Genomic DNA, 26,359 nt, shown 5'->3' with positions numbered 1-26,359 from the left:
TTAGTCACCAGGGAGTGGAACTCTTTGATAAGATTAGAAGGATTAGGAGATATGGCCTTGTTGAAGGAAGTATGTTACAGGGGCCTAATTTAAAAATAAAATAAAAATAAGGGCAGGCTTCTGTTTACCAGGAATCTCAATGAATCTGCCTTACTGTAGACCAGGGCATTTAGTTCCAGATCAATGTGAACAGCCTGCTAACTGTCATACAAAATCTTCCTGCTTTTCTGCCTTCTGCTCTTCTCTCTGTCCCAAGAGATAACCTTGGCACTTTCAACACCTAATGAACCTTTCTTCCTATCCATGGAATGGTCCGTTTAGGTGGTTTCACTGTGCCCTTGCTTACTTTTTTGGTGCTTAAAACCAGGACAGTCTCTGTTTACCCAACAACAATCATTATGTTTACCTGGCCAACGTCCTCCTTCTGTTTAGCACAATGTCACCAGTACTGGGGGAGGGGGCACTTTAGACCTAACAACTAATATTTATGACTTAGGAAGAAAAGGCCCACTTAGAAAAGTATAACAAAAGGATTAAGACGAGGGAGGCTTCAATGAGGACTTCACTAAAGACAAGATCTAGCAGCCATTAAGAATACCACAGCAGCAGACAGGATCAGGTGGGGCTCTAGCATATACACAAAAGAATGCAAACAAAAAGCACATCCATGTTGCATGACTTGATGTGTAAGAGGAATAAATACTTCCGGTAGAAAAACATCCAAGAGGTTTCTGAATTTTATATAACATCCTATGTTCAAATCTTGATCTTGTTCATACATGAAGTAATTTCATAAATATATACTCATAAGATTTGTAGGGAGGTGTTAAGGGGCAGCAGGGTGGAGGTGCACACCTTAAATTGCAGCACTCAGGAGACAGAGTCAGGTGGATCTTTGTGAGTTCAAGTCCATCCTAGACTAAAGAGCAAGTTCTAGGACACCCAATCCTACACAAAGAAACTGTCTCAAAAAACAAAACAAAGGTTATTACTTCCCCATATGTAAATTAGGCTTCCATTAAAATGTAAATATAAAGTAAATGGTGAGAGGGCAGACAACAATATAATAGGAAATTGTAGGCCAGTCACAAAATAGCAAAACAAATTCATTTTATTAATAAAATACATCATAACTAAATTGACTTTGCTCCAGAAGTACAAGGGTGATATATCTTTAAATCTATACATTATCTTTAATTCTTAATTATAATTAAAATAAACAGGAAAAACATCAGAGTACAGACTTGATATGCACAATTTACCAGATAAAATTCAACATGTTTTCATGAGTGTGTCTGGCGCTGATTATGGCTGAGACTTGTAGACCAAAGACACTCCACTCTGCCCTCTCACATCTTACCAAGACAGGACTAGTTTTCTTTCTCCATTCTCATCTTACATTGGCAAAAGTACAAACTGTCCATACAAAGGAGTAATCACGACTATAAAGCAATCAGAAAGATTCTGATCTACTGCTGGGAAGCAGTCTTTACCAGGCTACCTTAAAAACAGTACATACAAATATGCATGTGTGTTTTTGCTTAAAAAACACGAGAGTAAGCAAAAACTAATTTGAGTATTTACCAATGGGAAAGACAGAAAAAAAGGGGAAAAAGACATATTGTCCCTATTTTGAGATTTGAGGCCACATAAATGACTTAAATCTCAGTAAAAATAAATTAAAATGGGAAAGAACAGCACCCTCTAAAAATAGAGAATGAAATAAAACAGATGATCTTAATTATACATTAGTGGCTAAGCACAGAGAGGGATTCCATCAAGTGGCAATAAAGCAAAACAATATATCCCTACAAGGATATTTCCTACAAGGGAAACAGATTCTTACTGTGAAACCTCTAAAGGTAGAGGATGGGCCAGTGAAGTGGCTCAGCAGCTCCAAGTCCTGACCACCTGAGCTCACGAAAACCCAGGCTGGGAGGAGAACCAGCTCCTGAAAGTTGTCCTCAGTCCTCCATATGCATGCCATGGCACACACGTGCTTGATCTCACATACACAGCACACACAAACATACACACAGTAACAATAAATACAATTTAATTTTGAAATGAAAGTGGAAGATTAGCGCAGACAAGCGACTATTAATGTCACTAAAAATCCAAGGACTTCTGTGAAAGAAGTAGTCACTACTATGAAATAGGAATCATGTCCGCGGTGTATGTGATGATGTGTCTATGTTTACACACAGCTCTGATGACAGGACTGACAAATGCAGAAGTCATGGAAAGGCTGTCCTAGAACTAAAGTCTTCGGTGAACTACCTGTTGATGAGGTTTTCAAATGAGTTCTACAAGACCACAGCTGAACTGAGAACAGATTAAATACTGAATGTAAAGTAAGTGTCAATCACTGCACGAAAGTGTGTAACAGGAAGCAGGCAGCTGTTGTCACAGGGCCTTCGTTCCTTTCTGAACACGTTTTACGAATGATATATAAAAACATTTATCAAATGTATAGACAAGGACAAAGGAAGGGGAAAGTGACACCAGATGCTAAAGGTGAACAATTTCAATGAGCTACAAAAACAAACTGAGACGAATGCCAAGTTCCCTGAGAATCAAATTTAAAGCCCTCAGTTCCTGTTAAAAGTTCTATAGGTGGTGCACGCCTTTAATCCCAGAACTCAAGAGGCAGAGGCAGGCAGATCTCTGTGAGTTCGAGACCAGCCTGGTCTACAGAGCGAGGTCCAGGACAGGCTCCAAAACAATACAGAGAAAACCTGTCTCGAACGGCCCTCCTCCCCCAAAAAAGGTTCTATTGTGTAAGGATGGGGGTTGGGAGCATACCTTGTGCAACAAGAACTCATGTAACAAGAACTGAGGCCAAAAAATCTAACACATAAGTCAAAGGTATTCCTTCCAGGAAAAAGTCAGCGGTCTTTAGAATTACACATCCACAACAAGACAAGCATTTGCTGCTCTACAGTCTGAACCAATAAAACAATAAGGAACAATTGACCCATACTACTAAAACATACTTTGTTTTGGAAAACATGAAAACAAATAGGAAGACATGTTTTGTTCTATCTGTATTTACTGCCCTAAAATTACTCTACCATCATCCCACTGGTGCAGATAACAGAAGGGACTTTCAAGTAACCAATTTCGGTGATCACGCATGCAAATAAAGTAGTTGGCAATGTTGCCTGGTTACTGCAACTTCATTCAGCAGTAATGCAATGTACTACATTCTAAAACAGACATGAAAGCCAGATACTTCTACAGCCACTACCCCAGCACAACCTCAAGCCCTCTGTATTATCTCTAGGTGTGAATCTTCTTTAAAATGCCGTAAACTCCATGTTGATGTTTATTAAGACACTAACAAGGATTACAGACTTTAAAATTTTTTATCTTTGAGATTTTATACATGAATGCAATGGGGATTTGATCATATATAACCCCCTTGGTCCCTTCAAACTTTTGAACAAAGACAAAGGAGAAAAATGCAGTACATGGAAAGTGTTTAACATATTACAGAACTGAAAGAAATCTGATCCAGCTGCTCCACTGAAGCCAAGAAAGAACAGCAGTCTGCAGTGTTAGTAACGATATTTTAATTAAATTGGCAAGTAATTTGGGGATCTCCATATCCATTAGTCAGCAATTCTCTATTTTAAGAATAAAAAGGAAAGGAAAAACTCATCATAAAGTTATTCACTAAAGTAAAAAATATGAAACAATTTTAGGGCTCTATTAACTAAAGAACTATATTCTACTTATGGAATATTATAAAATAATCAAATAAGTTTAGTACCCTTTTTAAAATCTTTTTTATTATTAGAGATTCACCTTTATTGTCTTTAATCATATGTATGTATATGTGGGTTTATGTGCAGGTTAATACAGTACCCTCGGAGGCCAGAAGCCTAGAATCCCATGAAACTGGAATTACAGACAGTTTTGAGACACTGTATGGTGCTGGGAATCAAATTTGAGTCCTCTGGAAGAGCACTGCTGAGCCATCTGTCTGACCCCGTAGTACTGTTTTTGTGTTAACAATTGCAACATACAGAATATATGAATTACCCCAAGAAATTCGTTGCATGAATATTGACAAATTAAAATGTTTGCACTATCTCTATTTTCATCAACTAATATTAACACATATTGCAAATGTGATACATAAAAGGCAAAGAAAATATCTAACACTGCTGTAGGTAAAATTATAAAACAAGCCCTCTCCTACTTCTCCATTACTTCATCTAACTACGTATTTCAGTAAAGTGACTCTGTAGATGAAATTAAAGGCTCAGGTCAGTGAGTCTTAAAACACCAGATTTATCTGGGACAGCAATCCCAAATCAGATTCTCTCAAGCTAGTAACAGAAAAGAAAGTTGAAGACTACGGGTCGCTTTGAAGGCCGAAAGGGCCACGTGAGAGCAATTCCGGTCACTTAAAAGAGTGGGGATAGGTTCTTCACTGACAGGCAGGAAGGAAGCATGGGCCTCACACTTGGGACCACCCGGAACTGCTGTTCAGCACCTGAAGGAGGCAGGAAGCTGACTGCAGCACAGTATCTCCATGTGAGCGCTCAGCCCAGTGTATGCTATTCTCTGTGTTATGAGACCCAAGGCAGAAAGCATTGCCCAACTCACAGAATGAGAAATAATAAATGACTACTCTTTTCAGCCCCTAAGCTTGTGATAAAACCGTCTGAAAATAAATTAGAAAATACGGTCACATGTTGCCATTTTCTGTCTTTATTCTCTTAAGATTCAGTTTGTTGCATCATCTTTATTTCTTATATTTAACACTTGAAGGAAAGCACAGCCTTTAAAAAATTATTTTTTAAAATAATGATTTTTTAAAATTTCTGCCTAAAATAGGGTGATAAAGGAGAAAATCTTTTACATCTTGAATTGTTGAAAAACAGTAAACAAAATTATGAGTTGTCTTTATGGGACAGAACTGCACCTATATAACCAACCATAGGAATTGTGCTAGCTAATTTTGTGTCAGCTTGAACAAGCTCCATAAGACTGGGCTGGAGCCAAGCCGTAGAGCATTTTCCCACTCAGTGATGAATAGGGAGGGCCCATCCCTGGGCTGGTGACCCTGGGTTCTATAAGAAAGCAGGTTGAGCAAACCTTGATGAGCAAAGCAGTAGTAAGTAGCAGCCCTCCATGGACTCTGCATCAGCTCCTGACTCCAGATTCCTGGTTTGAGTTCCTACCCTGACTTGCTTTGGTGATGAACAGTTACAGGGAACTGAGTGAAAGAGACCCTCTCCTCCACAAGCTGCTTTTCATCGTGGTGTTTGATCACAGCAATAGTAACCCTAAGTAACACGGGGGCACATGCCTTCCGTGTTCCCAGGATCTAGGAAGCTGAGACAGAAGGATCGTGAGATAAAGAGCAGACTGGGCTACATAGCAAGACTACCCTCTAGTGGTTTGAACGATCCCATACATTTGGGCATTTAAATGTGTGGCCCCAAATTGGAGGAAGTAGGGAGATTATAGAACCTTTAGGGGGCAGTGCTAAAGAAATGGGTCACTTCACACTCTGTTTCTCGTGTGATGAAATGTGATCAGTCAGCTTCCTGTTCTAGCTGCCTTCCTTGTCACTATGGACTCAGTCTCCAGAACAGGCAAAGCCGACTCTTCTTCCACATGACACTTTTAGTTATAGTGTCTATCACAGCAACAAAGTAACTAATTCAGTGTACCCAAAAGGAAAAACATCCCCCCAAAATCACACAAAACACTATGTGTATCTATATAATCAACTAGATGAATGGGAGTTTAATATAAAATTTATGCTAACAAGAAAAGACAACAGGATTCTCAGCTCCTTCTGTAGCAGCATGTCTGCCTGCACACTGCCTTGCTTCCCACAATGATAATAATGCACTAAACGTCTGAACTGTAAGCAAACCACAACAACTAAATGTTTTCCTTTATAAAAAAAAAAGAAGAAAAGAAATACAACAGGAACATATGTAAGGTATCTCTGAAATGGCGTGACTACAGATGTCTTTGGAAATACTGTCCCATTTCTGACAAAGATAATGAGGAACATTAGATAATGAGGAAAAAAATCTAATAATCATTTCAATACTTTAGAAAAATAAACATATTAAACCTAGAGTATATTATGGTAAGTGACACCATTATTAAAATGATGCACCCTTAAAGTGTAAATATGTCACAAAAAGATTAACTCAATACCTTTCTGAATATTTTCAAAAAAACTTGGACATAAAATATACGTATTTTAAAAAACAAACAACACAACAGTAACAATTTTTTCACTGTTCAAGAGACTTCACAATTTTATCCCCATACAGTCTGAAGGAAAGAAACAGACTTTTTTAAAGTTTGAATATCATGAGTTCATGTTAAAGTCTCCCCTCAAAAAGTCACAATTAATAACAGATACAAACACTGTCTCTAAATGTTGCCTATAGTTCTCTCCTAAAGGTCTGTTTGGCATTACTGAGCTGCATCATATTTAATAATGACTAGCATGTTTACTAACAAGAACTAACTAGCAAGTTCATTAACATGAAAATCTAACCAGACAATGCTGCACACCTTTAATCCCAGCACCCAGGAGGCAGAGGAAGGAGGACCTCAGAATTGAGGTCAGTCTGGTGTTCATAGTGAATTCTGAGGCTGTCAGAAAAACCGGGAGGGAGGGAGGGAGAGAGGGAGAGAGGGAGAGAGGGAGAGAGAGAGGGAGAGAGGGAGAGAGAGAGGGAGAGAGGGAGAAAGAGAGGGAGAGAGGGAGAGAGAGAGAGAGAGAGGGCGGACTATTTAGGGCTTTGTAAAATAAATAATGGTAACACATGTATCTATATTCTAATGTCTGGATACCACAGAAACTGGAATCAAAGAAGGCTGAAGGCAGTTCCAGTCCTTGAAGAATTTATAAACCATACAAACAACCTCAAGCAAAATATATTGCTGCTTCAGTTCAATTATCTACTTCTAAAAACAAAAGGGTGAGAAGACCAGAGCAAAAGCGTAACCATGATACCTGTAAACCAGGGTGAAACAAGCTGTTCTGCGGCAGAAGAGTTGCCTTAAGGTTCACTTCCACTAGAAACATCTCAGAGAACCAATTAACAGCAGGGGAAATTATTCAAAGGCAACGTTTAAAACAATTTGGGAAAATTATTAGCAAGCACCATTAGTATAATTATCACAACTCCTCTGCTAGGCAACAGCTGGTTAATCAACCTAAATTGGCACATTTACATATTAGCAAACTTTTCTATAACTGAGCTTCATCTTTTCCGTCTCTTTTCACATCACTCCACTGCCCTAGTTGTTTAGCATAATTCTGCTTCTTCAGATTATGCTTGATCCCAATAATACACATAATCTTATAGTGCATTTTATAAAAGGTTCTAGGAAAATCTAACAACAGTATACTATTACCTTTACAAGTGCTTTATCTGAGTGGGGATGTGTGCATACAAGTATGCAGGGCCATTATCATGCTCTCGCCTGTGTGTATGCATGTGTGTAGTCAGAGGTAAAGCTGAGGCGACATCTGGAACTGCTCTCCACTTTGCTTTTCTTGAGACAGGGTCTCTTCTCACTGAACCTGGAGAACACTGCTAGACAGACTTGACATCAAGACTCCAAATGCCAACTCTTCTGCCTATCTTTATCCCATGCTAGTGAAGGAGCAGCACATCGGGCATTGAAGTGAATGAATCCTGGATATCTGACCTCACGTCTGCATGCTTGAGCTGCAAGCAATTTACCCACTAAGCCATCTTCCCATCCCAAGATACTTTTTTAAGGTAAGTTATTTTTCTTCAATTCTAGTAAAAATAATAGCGATTAAGTCTACAATAAATTACATATTACACGTTAGATCCACTAACACACGCACACACACTCTGAAATTACCTCTTCATCAAAATTACTCTAAAGGAACAATCCAGCTCTTCTATCCAAGTTTGCTCTGCGAGGAAAGGTAAGTGATACAATGGAAAATGGCCCAAGTACAAAGAAAAGGGGGGAAGGCAGAAAACGATGAAGAAAATGTATATTAATGTCTGTTCTAGTTCACTGTCTGTTGTGGTAAAAACCAACTAGGGAAGGAAAGAGTTTATTTCTTCTTACAGGTTACAGTTTATCACCAAGGGAAGTCAAGGCAGAAGCTCAAGCAGGAACCAGGAGGAACGTGGCTTGCTGGCTTTTTTCCTCTGGCTTGATCTTTCTGACAGAGCCCAAGCACACCTGCCTAGGTATAGCACCTCCCACAGTGAGCTGGGTCCTCATGTATCAATGAGCAACTAAGAAAATGGCCCACAGATACACCCAAAGGCCACCTGATTAAGACAACTCATTAATTGAGGTATCCTCTTACAGAGTGACTTCCCACAGACCTAGTTCAAGTCAAGCTGACAAAAACTAACCTATATAATGTTTAAAAAGATTAAGAAGTTCAGTGTTTTAAGGAAAAAGGGTATTTTGTTTGTATAAAGAATGGCAGTTACATTTAGAGAACAAACGTTTACTGAAAACTTACTATGCCTGGCACAGAAAAAGAAAGCAGTAACTAGCCATAATTAAAGGTTCTATTCACACAGCTCACATTGCAATGGGGAAGAAAACACATACATTTTCAGTGTTTGCAAGTAGTAAACAGAAAACTAAAGGAGACTAAGAAACAGAGGGGAAGTCACTTTAAACACCTTTAAAATTATAGCACTGGGGAAGTAGAAGCAGGCAGATTTCCAAGAGTTCAAGGCCAGCCTGGTCTACAGAGCTGGTTCCAGAATAGCTAGGGCTACACAAAGAAACCCTGTCTCCAAAAACCCAAACAAACACACATACATATACTCGCAGAGGGGAGTGCAGGGTTACTGATTTTTAGCTAAGATGGTAACATCTGAATGCTTACAATGAGAAAGCAAGCCTTGCAATGATCTGGGAAAGAGCACTTTTTAGGCAAAGGAGCACACACAGATATAGGCACACAGGCAGCATACACACTTGTCATCTTATTGTTATAACTCATTTTTTATTTCTAATACTAAACATAAAAATATCAAAATCCTAATGCAATGATACCAAAAATGATGGAGAAACAAGTGTGATGGTATAGATGGTTTTAGTCCAAGGTGTGAGCTAATGCTCAGCACACTTGAGAATTATGTAAGAGTCAAAGTGAATCAAGTAGTTAAGGAAAGACTTTAAATTATCTGATTCATAACAATTCAAGGTTTTGGACATGGATGATAAAATAAAGCCAATTGGGTAACATAAACCATAAAATTGGAAAAGGGAAGGCTCTTGCAAGTTCATGATGCTCAACACATTTTAAGTGGAGGAATGAATGCTCTTAGGGGTAAGAGAAAGGGCCAAGGCCAGGTGCACTGTGTGACAGTGAAGAACTAGGAGGTCACAAGCAAAGAAAAGCATGGGGCTGTGGACACCAGCATGTACAGTGGGATGGACACACTCTTGAAAAGTATAACCTTTATGAATAGCTGAGTAAGCTTGTGGGAGTGTATGCTATGTGTCCTTAAGTGATCATGCATGCAGGGTTGGCAATACTAAACACTGCCTGTTAGAACTGTGATATTCTGGAAAATGAAATTTTATCTTGTTTTCGGGGATATAGCTGTTAACAGGGGTATTTATAGACTGGCCATTTATTTTGTTTCCAATATTTTATTTGCTCCAACATGAACTGACCTGCATTTTCAGCTGAGTGCTGACCACATACCAATTTTAATGACTGAAAAGTAAACTGAAGTGAAAAAATGTTCCTAACACAAACCATTAAAACAGCATGCTCATCAATGCACACTGCGGCTTGGCATGCTGCAAGCTACACTATTAAATTACACAGCAGCATTCTATTCACAAGTGCACAGAATCATTATGTTTTTAAAATACCAATGCTTACACACATACACACGACACATATTGTTTGGTTTGGGTATTTCTAATACTGAACATAAACCAAATAACAAAATCCTAACGTGATGGTACCAAAATGAATGGAGGAACACAAGTGTGATGGGCAAGGTGATTTTAATCCAAAAATAGCCCAAAAAAACCACACACACACACACACACACACACACACACACACACACACACACACACACAGTCTTACATTTTGTGTTAGTTTTAAAAAACTCTAATATGCAATTACTAAAAAACCTCAATGTTCATTACAAATAATTCATTTTTAGTAATTTAGAAAAGTTCTGCATTTCTTTATTAGATTTCTTTTTTGTTTATTTCACTGGTTCTATGCTGTTTTAAGTAAGGTAGGGTTTTACTGTGTTGTTGGGCTGACCCCAAAATCCCAGACTCAAGCAAACTTCCCAATTCAGTCTCCTCGCTGCTGAGACTACAGGCAGTGTCTAGGTTAGAGTTTTCATTTTGTTAAAAGGGTTACATATATGTGTATGTACACATGTGTGCGGGTACACTTGTACACACACATGTGTAGAGGCCAGAGGATAATATCAAGGACCTTCCTCAGCTGCTTTCCACCTTACCTTCTTAAAGACAAATCTCTCACTGAACCCAGAGCTCACCCATCCATCAAACCACAGGAATCCTACTTTTTCTGCCTCCATGTGCTGGGTGTGAAGAGCAGATGAAGTTCTGGGTGAACGTGTATTGTTGACATGAATGTGGCCAGTTCTAGGATGCCAATCCTCAGGCTCAAAGGCATGGAAAGGCCTTCCTCTGGTCAGAGTATGAATGTGCAGGAACGGCGGGCCTTTGGCTAAAACCAGTATGTGCAAAAAGCTCCCACTGCAGCTTCCTCTTTACTGAGATTTAACTGGCCAAACCCCTCTTTGGTTACCTTGCTATGATACAATGCTATGATACAATCAGGGCTACTGGTGCATCTCCACTGAAGCACACAGCTCACTAAGTCCAGACTTCCATCCCTGGTGTCTGTCTTAGGGCCTTCTTTCCTGTGCTCCCAGTCACGTTCCCAGGACCCAGGCCCCAGCTGCACAGGCCCCAGCAACTGGGAGTACAAGCACGCGTGACTGCACCCAGATGTTTACCTGAGGATCCAAACTCAGATCCTCATGATTGTGTGGCAAGTGCTTTACCAGGAGAAACATCTCCCCAGCTTCAGGACTGGATTTTTTGAAATAATGATTTTATTTAGCAATCTGTGAAGAGTAGCTAATCATATCAGAAGCAGAACACTAATAGGGGTTTACTTTTGCTTGGATTTTAAAAATATCTCTATATAAAATAGTTTGAGGGTTGGAGCGATGGCTCAGAGGTTAGGAGCGCTGACTGTTCTTCCAGAGGTCCTGAGATCAATTCCCGGCAACCACATGGTGGCTGACAACCACCATCAATGAGATCTGGTGCCCTCTGCTGGAATGCAGGCAGAAGATTGTACACATGATAAATAAATAAAGTAGTTAAAATCGTTTGAACTTAACAGTTCATAAAGTTCTGTATCTCTTTAAATGTTGATGAAAAGCTAACTTTCTCATTATACCATAAAAATCAACATTTAAGCTCATTAATTTTTACATTAACTCAAAAACTAATTAAGTGGAACTGCTTTAAAGAAAGATTTAGAAAAGTTTCTCTTAATAAATTTTTCTCAAAATGTTTCACTTGAGTAGTTATTAAGAGAAAACAGTGCAAACTTCATTTTTAGTCAGTTTGTGAAATTAACATGAATTTCTAGAGAAAGCTTAGTAAAATGCTGGCTCAAATTTCATCCCTGTATTTTGCTTTTCTTCCTGTTTAACGTTTTAGATTTCTTTATTTTTGAGTGTATGAGTGTTTTGCCTTTATGTATGCCTATGCATGTACATAACTGGAGTTATCGGTGGTTTTGAACCACTATGTGGGTTCTGGGAACCAAACTCAGATCCTTTGGAAGAACAAGTACTCCTAGCCACTGAGCCAGCTCTCCAGCCACCATTTTGTTTTTTTTTAACATGGTGCTGGCCTCAAACTTGCTATCCAGCTGAAATGATCTTGAACTTCTGATCCTTTTGTCGATACCTTGGAAATTCTGGGATTACAAGTGTGAATCTCTATACCTAGGTTTTATGTGATCCTGAGAATCAAGCTCAGGATCTGGCACATGCCAGACCAATTACTTATCAACTAAACTACACATCCCACATTCCCAGTACACCTTTTCAATTCAGGAATTCAGTATTTATTGAAGGTGATGTTTTTAATAGAATGATTTATAGCACGCCCTCAAGGAACTTACACATGAGAAAATTAAGATTATAACAAGGAACTGATACATGTGATATAAGAAGTAATTTCCAGATGGGTGTGGTAACACATACCTTTAATCCCAGCACACGGGAGGCAGAGGCAGGTGGTTTGAGGCCAGTTTGGTCTACAGATCAAGTTCTAAGACAGAATGAGCTACACAGAGAGGCCCTGTCTCAAAAAACAAACAAACAAACAAAAAAGCCAAAAGACAAAAAAGTGATTTCCACATGTACTTAGAAAACATAGTTGGCATTCTAAAGACTGAATTTAGTAATTCTGTGTGCACATTGCATGTACTCAAATACAGAATGAATGGAGCACTACAAAAAAGCTAATGCTGTCTTTCTAGTCACAAATTCAACACAGATTTATTGGAAGGTATTAAACTATAAGGAAGAATTATGAAAGACAATAATGGGCAAACAAATTACTAAGTATCCTTTCAATGGAATGCTGCTGCCTCTAGAAATTACCTGAATTAGTAATGGTACTGGATTTTTGGTTTGTTTTTTATTAAACTTGGTAAAGATAAAAGTCAATTTACAGAAAACTGAAAATACTTCAAATAGTCTCAGGTCAAAAGAGATACAAATCGTGTCCACTAGAATGGAACAAACTGCATCCAGTTGCATGTGTTCTAGTATTACAGGTCTGTGAATGAAGATGCTTTGGATTTCGAGAGCAGTTAAACATCTGATAGCTAACATGTTGATTTGATGAGATCTGAAATCAACAGAAGGTGACCCTCTGGGCAAACCTGTGAAGTTTTCTCTTGATCAGAATAACTGATGTGGAAAACCCATCCCAAAGGTGGGTGGGGCCTTCCAGTGGTGGCGCAGATGTAAGGGGGTCCAAGAGACAAGCTTTTGCTTTTTGCATGTTTCACTGGCAAGTACATCTAACCAATTCAGGAGTTCATGTACCCCCTCTGCTACTGCCCCTGCCATTCTTCACTGACACCTGAATTTCCAACTTGGATTGAAGGCCAGTAACTCTCTAGCAATCTCCCAAACCTTCCAGGCCAAACTGGGATGGGCAACTAAGTACCTAGCCTTGTGAAATGAGTAACCATCAGTTCTCAGCCTCTCCAATATGAAGACAGCACACTGTACTACATAGACAGAATTGTGGAAACCCTTCTAATAAATTCCCTTTTATTATATATTTGTTTTAACAGTCTGTTCTTCTAACTAATACAACCCTTAACAGATTTCTTAATTGAGTTAAATCTATCTTGATGTGTTCAACCTGTATTTTTGTGAAAGTCATAGTTGTATCCTCTTTTAAAATGAATGTGATCCCTACCCTTCCTCAAAAGAATAGAAGCAGATATGTTATCAGTGTGACTGCAATCAACTGTGATCAGGACTACTATAAAAGAATAAACAGGAATACTGAGAAAAAGAATAACTTTATCTCCAGAAGGCTTTGGAAAGTCATCTACAGAGTTAATAACTCAAGAGTCATTCAGTCAAATTATGGAAGAAAGAAACAAAAAGTCACATAAAAATCTCATAATGGGGACTGGCAAAATGACTCAGCAGGTAAGGGCACTTGCTGCCCAACTATGAAAACCTTACAACCTTAGATTAATCCCTGGGACCCATACACAGGTAGAAGAAAGAACCAACTTCCATACACAGTCTGACTTGCACACACCTTTTGGCATGTATACTATACACATAGCACACTCGCACAAACACACACACACACAGTAATAATAATAAAATTTAAAAACTAAGAAAAGTGAATTGTGAGTGTCAAACAGTAAGGGAACAGAATAGTGACAATTATTTTTGAATCAAATTAGATAGCAAAATATTACATGGTGAACTAAAAACAAATCCTATTACTAAGCTATGCAGCCTACATTTTCAACTTACAGGAGGAAAATCTCTGGGAAAAATCAAGAACAAAATACCCTGTAGAAGAGATACAACACTATCTATAATTTCTTCACAAAATTACAGAACTGTAACTTAAGTAGCTTATCTAAGTAGCTCATCTGTTAGCTGAACAAGGAAACCTGATTATCAATGGAGAAAACTCAATTATGATTGACTGCAGCAGCCCAGAAATTCACCCAAAAAACACAAACTGGCTTAATTACATTTAGGGAAAACAGTTGTTTGAAGAGTTGAGATAAATTTCGCTATTTGATCTAAAGAAAACTAAGCAGATTATGTTCCTTCCCTCTTCATGAATGGTTATGTGTAACCAATAACGTTCAGATTCTACTGAGTTTGAAAAATGATGCCTTGGACCCTCCCTATGAGGTATATACACGGCACCATCTACAGGACACAATGCTCACAAATAACTTAATCAAGTATTAATTCAGTATGACCCAAAGTAGAATTTACTAACATTATAATTGATTTGAGCAGAAATATATGCCTAGCAGAAAAAGGCTTGGTTGGACATACTTCACCTTCTATTACTGAACACTAATATGCTTTGGTAACTTAGTTTTGTGACAGACTTGGTCTTCTGAAAGCAACTTAACCTAAAATTACAAGGTAAAGCATAGTTTATAAAGTCATTTGAATGGCTAGTATTCCCAGAGTCACATATAGTCACTAGCTACTGTGTATGCTTCCCAGGCTATCAAATTTTAAGAAGGGAGGTTTTCCTTCTCATATAAGGTTGCAATGAAAGTAATTTTCAAACCAAGGGCTATTACAATCTGTCACTATCCTATCCTGGGTCAGACCCTTACCACCACTTCTGGCTTATTGTAGATAGATAGAGATAGAGATAGAGATAGAGATAGAGATAGAGATAGAGATAGAGATAGAGATAGAGAGAGAGAGAGATAGAGAGAGAGAGATAGAGAGAGAGGAGAGATAGAGAGAGAGATAGAGAGAGAGAGGAGAGAGAGAGAGAGGAGAGAGAGATGAGAGAGAGAGAGAGAGAGAGAGGAGAGAGAGAGATAGAGATAGAGAGAGAGAGAGAGAGAGAGAGAGAGAGAGAGAGAGAGAGAGAGGAGAGATAGAGAGAGAGAGGAGAGAGAGAGATGAGAGAGAGAGAGAGAGAGGAGAGATAGAGATAGAGATAGAGAGAGAGAGAGAGAGAGAGAGAGAGAGAGAGAGAGAGGAGAGATAGAGATAGAGATAGAGATAGAGATAGAGAGAGAGAGAGAGGAGAGAGAGAGATGAGAGAGAGAGAGAGAGAGAGGAGAGAGAGAGATGAGAGAGAGAGAGAGAGAGTCTCTTATATTACTATCGCACCCCCTCACTGGTTTTCTGCCTTACTAGAGCACCTTACTTGTCTCTTGACTTCCTCTTTTGTCTCTTAATACTTACTAGTAATCTGAACTTCCTTTAAAAGTAAAGCCAGATCCTGTCACTCCTCAGCAATAAGTCCTTCCGTGGTTTCAACCTCATTCAGCATACAAAGCCAAAGTTCTTGTCATTAGATCACATGAAAGCATATGATCTATTCTCAACCCTCAAAACACTTCTTCTGACTTGTCTCATATTTTTCCACCAGTCCATTTAATTTGAGCCACACGACTTGTGTTTCTTCCGGCTTTCTTTTTAATTCTAAGACACAGCCTTTACTTAACTTGCTCATGCATTGACTAGTATATCCCCATATAAGCACACTATTGCTCCTTTACATTTTTCAGTGTCTGCTCATAATTCACATTCTCACAAAGGCCATCTGTAGCCTCCTCATATAGCCAGCAACGGTTATTTCACATTGTATTCTACCTCTCCACCTACAGCATCTAAAACAGTACCTGAAAGTATATACTCAATAAACACACAAAGCAACAAAAAATACTGTGCTGTTTCCTGTAACACTGCATTCATTTTTACTTACACATACTACACACTTATGTATAAAAGTGATTTACCATTGCACTAAGTGTTTCTTCCCAATCAGGCCTCTCCCGGGGGTGAACATTTCTATGTAGCTCTGGAACAAAATCATCCTCTTCAGACTGTATTGAGGACTTCATCTTCCTAGGGAGAGAGGTAGAAGAGACTTTTGTAAGAATTTTTATTTCAGCAAAAACTATTTCAATAAACACAATCCAAGCGGTAGAAAAGTATCTTCTGATTTTAAGTTTAACTCAAAGAACTTGAGTGGCTAGAGGTGATCCTTAATTTCTACACTGGCTTCCAGAGATCTTCTGTGATACACCGAACACCTGCTTCCTACTCCAGAAAATAACTGTAGCAATTATTATACAAGTCCTGATTACATCTATTCAACATAATGTGAACTTTGAAAATAATCTGCTACAGAAATCATTTACTCTGAAAATGTCTATAGAACTGTGCTAAGCATTAGCACAGTGTCATGATGGGACTGGGAAGGCGCATGATGGGGTTGGTTAAGTAAGCATTGCACAAGCATGAGGACCTAAGCGCCTAGGGCTTGAGATAACACAGTGTTCATGTACACACACACAAGACCACTAACCCAGAAGTCCTGTGGAAATCCCCCTCAAATCAGTAAATCAATGGTTGTATACTCTAAGATGTCAACCAAGTCATTCAAAATGAAAGGCAGAGGGGAGAAGAAAAGAAACCAGCTGAGAACTGAGCAGCTCCTCAGCAGCCCATCAATGCTGAAGAGACAAGGGACAAGATGGCACTACCAGTGCTCTAAGCTCTTGACTGAGACTCCAAGAAAGCCATGTCTTTGAACTGAGGCCAACAAGAAGTTGCTAAGGTTAGAACCAAGCCACACAGTGTCAGAAGTGTTAGGGAAAATACTAACTCAATTTAGAAAATAAAAATGTGAAACAAACAAAACAAGATTTATCGACAATTGTCCAACTATATTACAAGATAGTCAATTTTTAAAAGTAGGAGGCAAACTTAAACAAAAAAGTAAAGAAAAAGTCAAGGCAAACTCTCATCTAATTCAGATTTTTAAATTATTGAAAAGAAAGAGGCAGTGTGGTCCATTTGTAGAGTCTGCTCCAGATGGAGGAATCTGTAAGCAGCATCACTACTGGCCTAACAGGAAATGGCAGAAAAAGGGCCATCAAAGTGACTTCCTAAAGGCACTTACAACCAAGCCTGATGACTTAGTTCTAGTTCCAGACACAGATGGTGGAAGGACATAACTTCCATGCATGTGCTATACAGTATATGTGCCCCCCACACATATACACATACAATAAATCAATAAATGTAATTAAAACTCTAAGAGTTTGCTAAAGCAGATAGTCTATAAAACTGAAACTTTCCTAGAATGTATCAGATAAAAGGACTCAAGGCAGGCAACTAGGGTAAACTCTGGAGAAATGAGAAGCATGGGCTTTTTAAAGATGAAATAGATCACAGGCAACGACTTGCCTGGGGCCAAGCAAGGGAAAGAGAGATACACTAGCTGGTAAGAAGCATTTGCTTAATTTTTTATTAAGTTGTTTAAAATATTTATGACTCATATGCTCAATGAAATGAAAGAAAAAGAGATAAAAGTGAAGATTTCAACAGGGGATTGGAGTATTGAGACAATAATGCTCACTCCAAGACTAAGAAATACATCTGCAATTACAGATTCATTAGATGTGGATTGCAGAGATGGTTCAGAAGGTAAAGGTGCTTGCTGCCATGACTGATACCTGAGTTTGATTCCCAGCATAATGGTGGAATGAGAGAATCAACTCCTGAACATTGTTCTCTGACCTCCACACACTACCAAGGAGAGCACGTGTGTGTGAGCAACAAGAAAATGAATGTAAAACAAAAAAGGTAGTTTAGAATTTTTAAAAAAGGAATTCACTAGATGTGTTTAACAACAAACCTGACTAAACAGTTAGCTAAAAAATATTCATCAACCTTGACATACACAAAAAAGGAGAAGAAAATATAACACAAAAAAATATCAAATAAGCGTGGTTATGGTGTCACATGCCTTTAATACCAGCACTTGGGAGTCAGAGGCAGGTAGATCTCTTTGAGTTCCAGGACAGCCAAGAGCAGATAAGGCCACACAGAGAAACTGTCTCAAAAAAAGTGTCAAATAATGCAAACTCTCACTATTTCTAAATTGATGATTTAAAAGAGTAAATGATGAGAAAGAAAAAGGAACAGAACCAGCATTTAAAATAAACAGTGTCTGAAACTTTTAAAACTAATAAAAACCACCAAGCTACCAATTCAAGGAATTTTAACAAATCTCAAGTCAAAATGTATTTGGGATTTTCATTTTATGTGTGGGTGTTTTGTCTGTCTGCATGAGTGCACACCCTGTGCATGCAGTGCCTGTGGAAGCCACAAAAAGCATCAGGGATTGGTGTTACACTGTTATGAGCTGCCATGTGCGTGCTGGGACTTGAACCAGAGTCTCTGGATGAGCAGCCAGTGCTCTAAAGCTCTGGGTCATCTTTCCAGCTCTCAAGCAGAATTTTCAAAAACAAACTAGGTATATCATAGCCAAATCACTAAATATAAAATCCTATAAGAAACTCAAAGTCAATACAAAGGACAAACTGACTTCAAAGAAACAAAAATAACAAGAAAAAAGAGAAAGTAAAAGCATGAATTGGTGTAACAAAAGAAAAATACTGTAACCTAGAAACGTCTATCTTTCAAAGTATCCAATTGAAAAAATGCAGGTAGGATAAGCCATTTTCAAAACAAAACTAAATTTACCAAAAGGAAAACAAGGGCATAGGTTTGAGAACTACAGAAACACTAGAAAATAGAAAAGATTGACAGACTAATGGGTGAAGAAGGCACAACTATAATCCCAGAATTTGGAAGTCAAGGCCACCTGTGTTTCAAGGTGAGTTTGAGACCAGTCAGGACTATAAAGTGAGATACTCAAAAAGTAGTAATAGCAATGCCTCATGAGATGTGTGTGTATAATACATGCACATATGCACACATATGATACACATACATGTATTAGTATAAACACAGAAAAACTGAGTTGACTGAGTTGTGAAGACACATCTGAAGAGTGGGCAATATCATTCTATGGACTGAGGTCTTGTACTTGCTAAAAAGGAGAAGCCGAGCTATGCACCAGCACTGACTCTGCTTCCTGACTGCATATGCAAGGCCACAGCCTCCTCAAGCCCCTGCTGCCATGACTGCCCTGCCTCCAGTGACTATCTGCCCTTCAACCATGAGCCAGAACAAGTTCTTCCTTCCTGATGTTGCTTTTGCCAGATCCTTTTGGAAGGATCATAAGTACAAGGCCACCCTCAGCTACAAAGCAAGTTTGGGGCTAGACTGAATATATCAGACTCAGAAAGAGGGAATGAGAACAAATCATATATACAAAAGAAAAATGAGCAAACGCTGATTCCTCTTCACTATCTAGGACAGAAGACAGATGAAGGGGGTTAAAAAAAAAAAAACCAGAGAACACACTGAATAATGAAAAGGGAGCCAACCATAACTGGAATACAAATGAGTAATATAAAGATTCTGAGAACATTGTAAACAATTTTATGTCAATGCACTTAGAGTCTAATTTCAATGAAAATTTCAATTCCTTGAAGCATATAATTCACCAATACTAAAAAAAGAAACAAAAAATTTTAGTGATATAGCTATATAGGTAGTGAAATCTGTAAGAAAACTCTGGGCTCATGCGTATTTATTGGTGTATTATTTTAAGCACTGAAGGAATAAACAATAACACTCTTGTATACATATATTCCTCCAGATTATAAAAAATAAGCACCTCTCAAACCATTCAATGAGCTAAACAAGTCTTAAAGCTGATACAACTAAACAAAAGCTGCCAAAGACATCACTAGAAAAGAAGATGAAATGCAACACCATAAACACAACTCAATTAGTGGTGGGAGGAGGAGGTCCAAAATTAAACTGGCTTAAAATCTAAGATCCACCTCTAAAACTGGCCAAATTCTGAAAGGCAGGAATCACACACGATTGTAACAGTTAACACCTGGTGACTATCATAAATTTCAAAGGGAAGCTATTTTAAAGACCACAACTAACATAATTCTTAAAGGTGAATCAGGAAAAACAGAAGATGTCTCTACTAACACTATTTGAGGCCCTATTCAGTTGTTACTGCTTTTTTTTCTGAGTTATGAAGGAGAAAAGTAAACAACATTAAATTGGAAAAAGAAATAAAATAAAGATAGTAACTGTTTGACATATACACAGATAATATGAAAGTCTGTATAATTTAGAATTATAAGATAATTTAGCAAGATTCCTGGTTATCTGGTCAGTATGTAAAAATCAAGTATATTTGTATATAATACTATGTTTACAATTATTTATGCTCAAAATGTAACCAACATGTATATTTTTACTAAATTTCTTAAAATAGGCTACTACGAAGTATTAGTGCTGCCACTTGCACAAAATGAATAAATTTCACAAAGGTTCAGCAACAAAAGCCACCATCCATAACATGATATATAATTCTACTCAGGGGAAGTTCAAGAGACAACAAAATTCATCTACAATGACCCAAGTAAGAATAAAGGAGGAACAAGAAATTGTGGAACACTAGAAAACTTACCTTGATTGAACTGTGTTTAAATAAGAGAGTGTGAGTGTGTGTGTGTGTGTGTGTATGTGTGTTGACCAAGCTATAGACTTCACTATATGCACGTTACATTGGAATAAAAGTGTAAATGAAGGCTTACTGATAGACAGCAAACATTAATTTACTAGATATAAATTATGTTTACATATACTGTGTCTCATAAAAACTTGGTATCTACATATTACACTGACTCTTATTCTCTGCTTTTAAAGTATGAACAAATTTTGCTCTCCACATGTCTGAGTGCAGCTCCACCTCTCACAGAGCATCCCACTGCTAAGAATTTTCAACTATAAAATCTAAAGAACCCAAAGCTATTTTTACAAGTTTCTGTAAAATATCTTCAGACTTGAACCTGTATATAGTAGAACAAAATGAAAAAGTCCTTCAAACAGAAAAGCCGTCAGCCGAACTGCCTTGCTGCTTCTCCTGAGAAAAAACTCTTTACATCTTTAACATATACTCTATTTGCGCCAGGTTCCTGCTTCTCACTTCTGAGAATGCACACACAGCAGTTCTGAAGTTTAAAAGACGTTCAGGTAGACCCCCTTCTGAAGATAAACAGTGTATTACAAACAATGTCCAAACCAGCACTTCAGAGACCACTCCAGCCCAGATCCCGCTTCTTGGTCCTGTGAGTGAATTCCAAGAGGAAGCACAGTTTTGTCTTTCTCTTTTCCTTTTCCCAATCATTTATCTATTAGCCTTTACCAAGTTTGGCCCTGGTCCTACTACAGTGGAACCAAGATGTTATTCTCTACTGGCGCTAAGAGGAACCAAAAGCCTGTCTTAGGTCCTCACCATTTTCTGATGTTTTGTAGATACATGAGGGATAGGACAAGTGCTCTCTCTCAGAGACAATGGGTAACCTTGGAGTGCTAGTCAATTTTTATCTATATGAACAAGAAGATGCTTCACTTCCACTGATATAGACAGCTTTGAAGGACAGCCTACACAGCAAATCTGATCACCTCTGCTCCTTTCAACTGTGGGTGAACTGAGTATAAGTTTGAAGGTTTTTGTGTATTCTGTACACCCTCAACTGAGAAAAGTTACAACCTGAGGTCCTAGAGTTTGAGGCATTGCTATCCTACCTTTGAAAGACACTAAGAAATATGACTGCAAAGCCTCTAAATACAGGAGTGTGGGGATTGAGAGGAGGCTCAGCAGTTAGAGCACATGCTGTTCCTTCCAGATGATCCCAGAAGCCACATGGCAGACAACAACAATCTGTAACTCCAGTTCCAGGGAGCTGACTTCCACAGGCACTGAATACATGTGATTCAGACACACTTCCAGGCAACACACCTATATACATAAACTAAAAAAAATCATCAATATTCAGGATCTCTGTTCTGATTAGTTTTATATAAATTAATACATGCCTAAATAAATCTAAAATACCCAAATTCCTAAGAAATTTTAAAAACAAAATTTCTAACACTAATGGGACTAGTTACATTATTGAAAATGACATCCAGATTTTCTAAAGCTAGCTAATGTAAGCTTTTGTTCACTTCCAACTGAAAATGTCTGATATTTTAAGTCACTACAGTTTTAGCAACAAAAGTCCCCATTCCAGTATCCCCAACTACTGAATAGAATTGTGTGCGTGCGTGCGTGCGTGCGTGCGCGCGTGCGTGTGTGTGTGTGTGTGTGTGTGTGTGTGTGTGGGCTTCTCACCCTATGACTTTACAGCACAGCACCACAGGTTTCAACCACTGATGCCCAAACCATCTACCGTTTTCTCTTTCTTTAATCTTTAGCCCAAATCAATTCACTTCAACATTTATTCTCTTGATTTTAAACACTTTATTATACTGAATGCACAATTAGATTGAACTAACACCTTTATGGTGTTATATGGTTTTATTTTGAGCAAAATATATTCTCAATTTGTTTCCTGACTTCTTTTATGTTCTTCAATAAAGTCTGTTGTTTTTGTTGTCATTTTTAAACATCTTAAATAACCTGATTAGATTGATTGGGGACATTTTTTTAAACATTACTTTTTTCTTCCATTATATCTTCTAACTTACTGATATTTAATAGTTTGATATGCTATGAATAGGTATTTTACAAAGAAGAAAACTGGAATGTGTTGCCACACCAATCACTCTAGATACAGCAGACCAGCTTTCCTGGAAGACCCACTTTCCACTCTGAAAACACCAAGGCAATCATTTACATCCCTAGAAACCCATCATGCTGAGCACCAAGCCTTTCAGAGAAGTTTCCTTAGGAGACTGAGGCGAGAGAAGAACAACCTTGGCACCATCCCTTGTATTCAAAGACTGCATCCATGTGAAGAAACAAATGTCTGGCCCCAGTCTGTGAAATCTCAGTAAGTTCAACAAAGGGAAATGAATCCTGGACAAAATGGTATGGCTGACATCAGCAAGCCAGACCGACCACTTTCAGGAAGACTAAAAGCAAGTGGGCTCATCCTGATTGTAAGCCAAAGTCTCACCTACAGCAGGGATGAGACTGGAAGCACAGAAGGCAAAAGTATCCTCAGAGCTTTCCTTACCAAGTAGGGAAAAAAGAAGAAAAAAGCCAAGACAGAAAAAAAATCAGAACACTTAGGAAAAGAAAGTATTTTATCTTTCTTTATAACTGAATGAGAATGCAGAAAAGAAAATGAATGATTATCAAAGAAAGCAAACAAGCAGCAGAACTTCCAAAGTGTCCAGGAAGGGTCTTCTGTTCTTGTTCACCTCGCTTTCTTTTGAAGCACAGTCCGTGTAGCTGTAACTGACTGGACCTCACTATATAGACCAGCCTTCAAACTCAACGAGGTTCCCTTGAGTGCTGTGATAAAAGGTGTGTTCTACAGATTTTTGAAAAGGTTGACCATGTTACATGTATGAGTAAAAGTTTACGCAGATCAGAGCTTTAACATAAGAAGTGTGAAAGTGTAATTAATTGAGAAACATTGAGTTCACAGGGAATGAAATGGTTAGGGAAAATCTCTTTCTCTGTCTCTGTGTGTGTGTGTGTGTGTGTGTCTGTGTGTGTGTGTGAGTGTGTGTGTGTGTGTGTGCGCACGCGTGCGTGTTGGAAATAAACCTAGACATACTAGACAAGCATTCTAACATTGACCCACATCCTAGCCATGTTTTTAGTTTTACATAAACATTAAATCAAGATTTTTTTTAAAACTATATACACAGTTTCTTTGCACTAAAGCCTTTTTGAACATCAAAAACCTTACATAGACAAGCATATGCCTTTCTTATGAAAGGTTCTCCTTGGGCACCAAGCCAAAGGGCTGAATTACTGAAATACCAAGAAAGTCTTGCACTAACATGCCTTGAGGTTAGGCCATCTATTTCACAAATCATAAAGGCAGAATAATGGTTGAGCTCCAATACTGCATACAATCTTCTGAGGTTAAGAGATGCTTACAGCAGACTTTGATGGTTGTTATTCTAACACTGGTAAGAATATGCTCAGTAAAAGTGTATTTAATATTAAGTGGATATTTTGAGGACCAAACTGAACTCCCAATCAACATGATAACTCTTTCTGGCAAAATACACACATTTTGGCATTATCCATGAGATAGCAAAATGAGATGTCTATGAAAAGTTTGATGTTACACAATGGACATGAGTGTAGAGCTGTAATTATACCAATGGTTAAGTGTTAGTATTTTCTCTCCATCCTCCCCAGTTCATAAAAACTGGTTGGTAATATCAAAATCAGGACATTCAGAAGGAAAAAAAGACAAGATAATAAAAATGGGAAATTGTGAAGTATCTTCCAGTCATCAAAGTAAATAACTCTAATATAAAGGAAAAGTAACCCTGTAAAAGACACGAGGCACCACTATCTGGTTCTGCTGAACAGTGTAGCATCACTGCAGCATCGTTCCCAGCAAGGCAGAGATGGGGCACAGCATCCGCAAGTCAGTCAAGTCTGAGATACAATGCCTAAGTTCCATAATGCTTATGACCAATCCAGAGCAACCTCCCCCAACACACCTAGGAAGATGTGTTTTCCAAATTGTGCTACTAGATGGGGTAAGAAGTTTCTCTTCTCACTTAAAATCAATGGTCTTGAACTCGGATACAAGTACAGGTGCTTGAGGGGCTCAAAATAGTGGGTTCATTGCTCCACTCTAGTGTTAGCTGCATCTCTACACATCACTAATGCAAAGAACTACTGCCTGAGAAGTAGCAGAATAGACAAAATATAGCACAAACCTTTTCTACAACGAAAGTCTTTCAGTCGTTACACTTGGGTTCAAATCTTTACCTTATCATGACAATGTTGGCTAAGTAGAATAAATACATAAATCCCTATCTAGGAAAAAAATTTAAAGACCTATTATATAGACTTAGGATGCAATTAATAGACATACTGTATGTAACATATTTAGCCAAATATGCGTCATGTAACAACTCATAAATAAAGGTTCTCTTTCCTGACAAGATTCAACATTTACAATCTTCCTTTTCTGGGTTGTGGTTCCCGTACCACTTACAGAAGGCTCCTTTTAATGATCACTAAAGACTATTCTATATTCTAGTCTAAGACTCTAAGGATCTCTAAATAGTCTAAGGTCCACTGCCCAGGGGGACAAGGAAGGTAGAGCGCACATTAACTCCACAGTACAAATCAGAAGTCAGAGAAGCGGAGATCTGACTCTGTGGTCCCCTGACCTCACAATGGAGAGGTCCTACCTCTCCAGTGCTACCAGAAAAAGTTCTGTTTCCTGCTAACAAGTCCAAAGATAAACGCTATTGCAGAAATTAACAGACAAACATTTGCCCCTCTCTCAGAGTGCACTGCCTTCCCTAAAGCAGAGAGTGGCTGGAACCACCAGGAACCCACATTCCAGACACCTGATAACATTAGCTCTCTCATCCAGGACACCTCTAGTGATATGGTGAGTATATTTAAAATGTAACTTAGATGCTACTCGTGAGACAAGAATAATATACAATCTTTTGCCCTCATCTCATTTAGGAGAAAGAAGGACAGACAGAAAGAGACAGAGACAGACAGACATAGATGGGGAGGGGGTGTGTAACCAAGACAACTTGGATTTAGGTGAATTAGCACAGGTTTTAAAGAACAAGTTAAAACTTCAGTGTACACTTAACTATAAAACTGACTTTAAAAACAGCTCTCCTTGGCAAAGACTTTATTACTAGCTTCTCCAGAGCTAGAGCTCAGCACATCTTATCCAACCCTTCACCTTCCACACCCACATGCATTCTTCTGCTTGGCGTTTCAGCAGGAACATGCTGGGGATGTTGTGAAAGCCTGCACTGCCTTGCTTCCTCATGCCTTACTGGTGAATAGGGTGAGAAACACTGGGTGAAATGGGGCCATACCCACATCTCTTTCTGGAATTTGTAAATAAAATCCCAAAGGCATATTTGGTTTGGAAGATTTATGGTGATATTCAGATAGGATATACAATTGAAAACAAGGACAAACTCCCAAAGATTTCATGGTTTCCCAGAACAATACCTATAAGCAGCTCGGTTTCTCAGAATGACTATGTTGTTAGTACTCCCCAAGATAAGGGTTCAACCTTACAGACTTACTCTATAAAATACTATAATATATTAACAGTCGGGCCTTAAGTTGTTTCTTCCTTTGGCAAATACCACAA

At 38.4% G+C, this 26,359-nt stretch overlaps 1 protein-coding gene across 1 annotated transcript in view; it reads right to left on the bottom strand.

Annotated features, from left to right (window-relative positions):
- Positions 1-26,359, bottom strand: part of Arhgap32 (Rho GTPase activating protein 32) — a 216,330-nt gene that overhangs the window by 120,601 nt on the left and 69,370 nt on the right. The window contains 1 exon segment of the mRNA XM_040730215.1: positions 16,088-16,196. Coding sequence (XP_040586149.1) covers positions 16,088-16,192 — 105 coding nt within the window. The 5' untranslated portion in view covers positions 16,193-16,196.

The sequence above is a fragment of the Mesocricetus auratus genome, unplaced genomic scaffold, assembly GCF_017639785.1.
Source record: "Mesocricetus auratus isolate SY011 unplaced genomic scaffold, BCM_Maur_2.0 Super-Scaffold_100022, whole genome shotgun sequence".
NCBI classification, from domain to species: Eukaryota; Metazoa; Chordata; class Mammalia; order Rodentia; family Cricetidae; genus Mesocricetus; species Mesocricetus auratus.
Note: the sequence above shows the minus strand (reverse complement) of the source record. Positions and strands in the feature narration are given on the sequence as shown.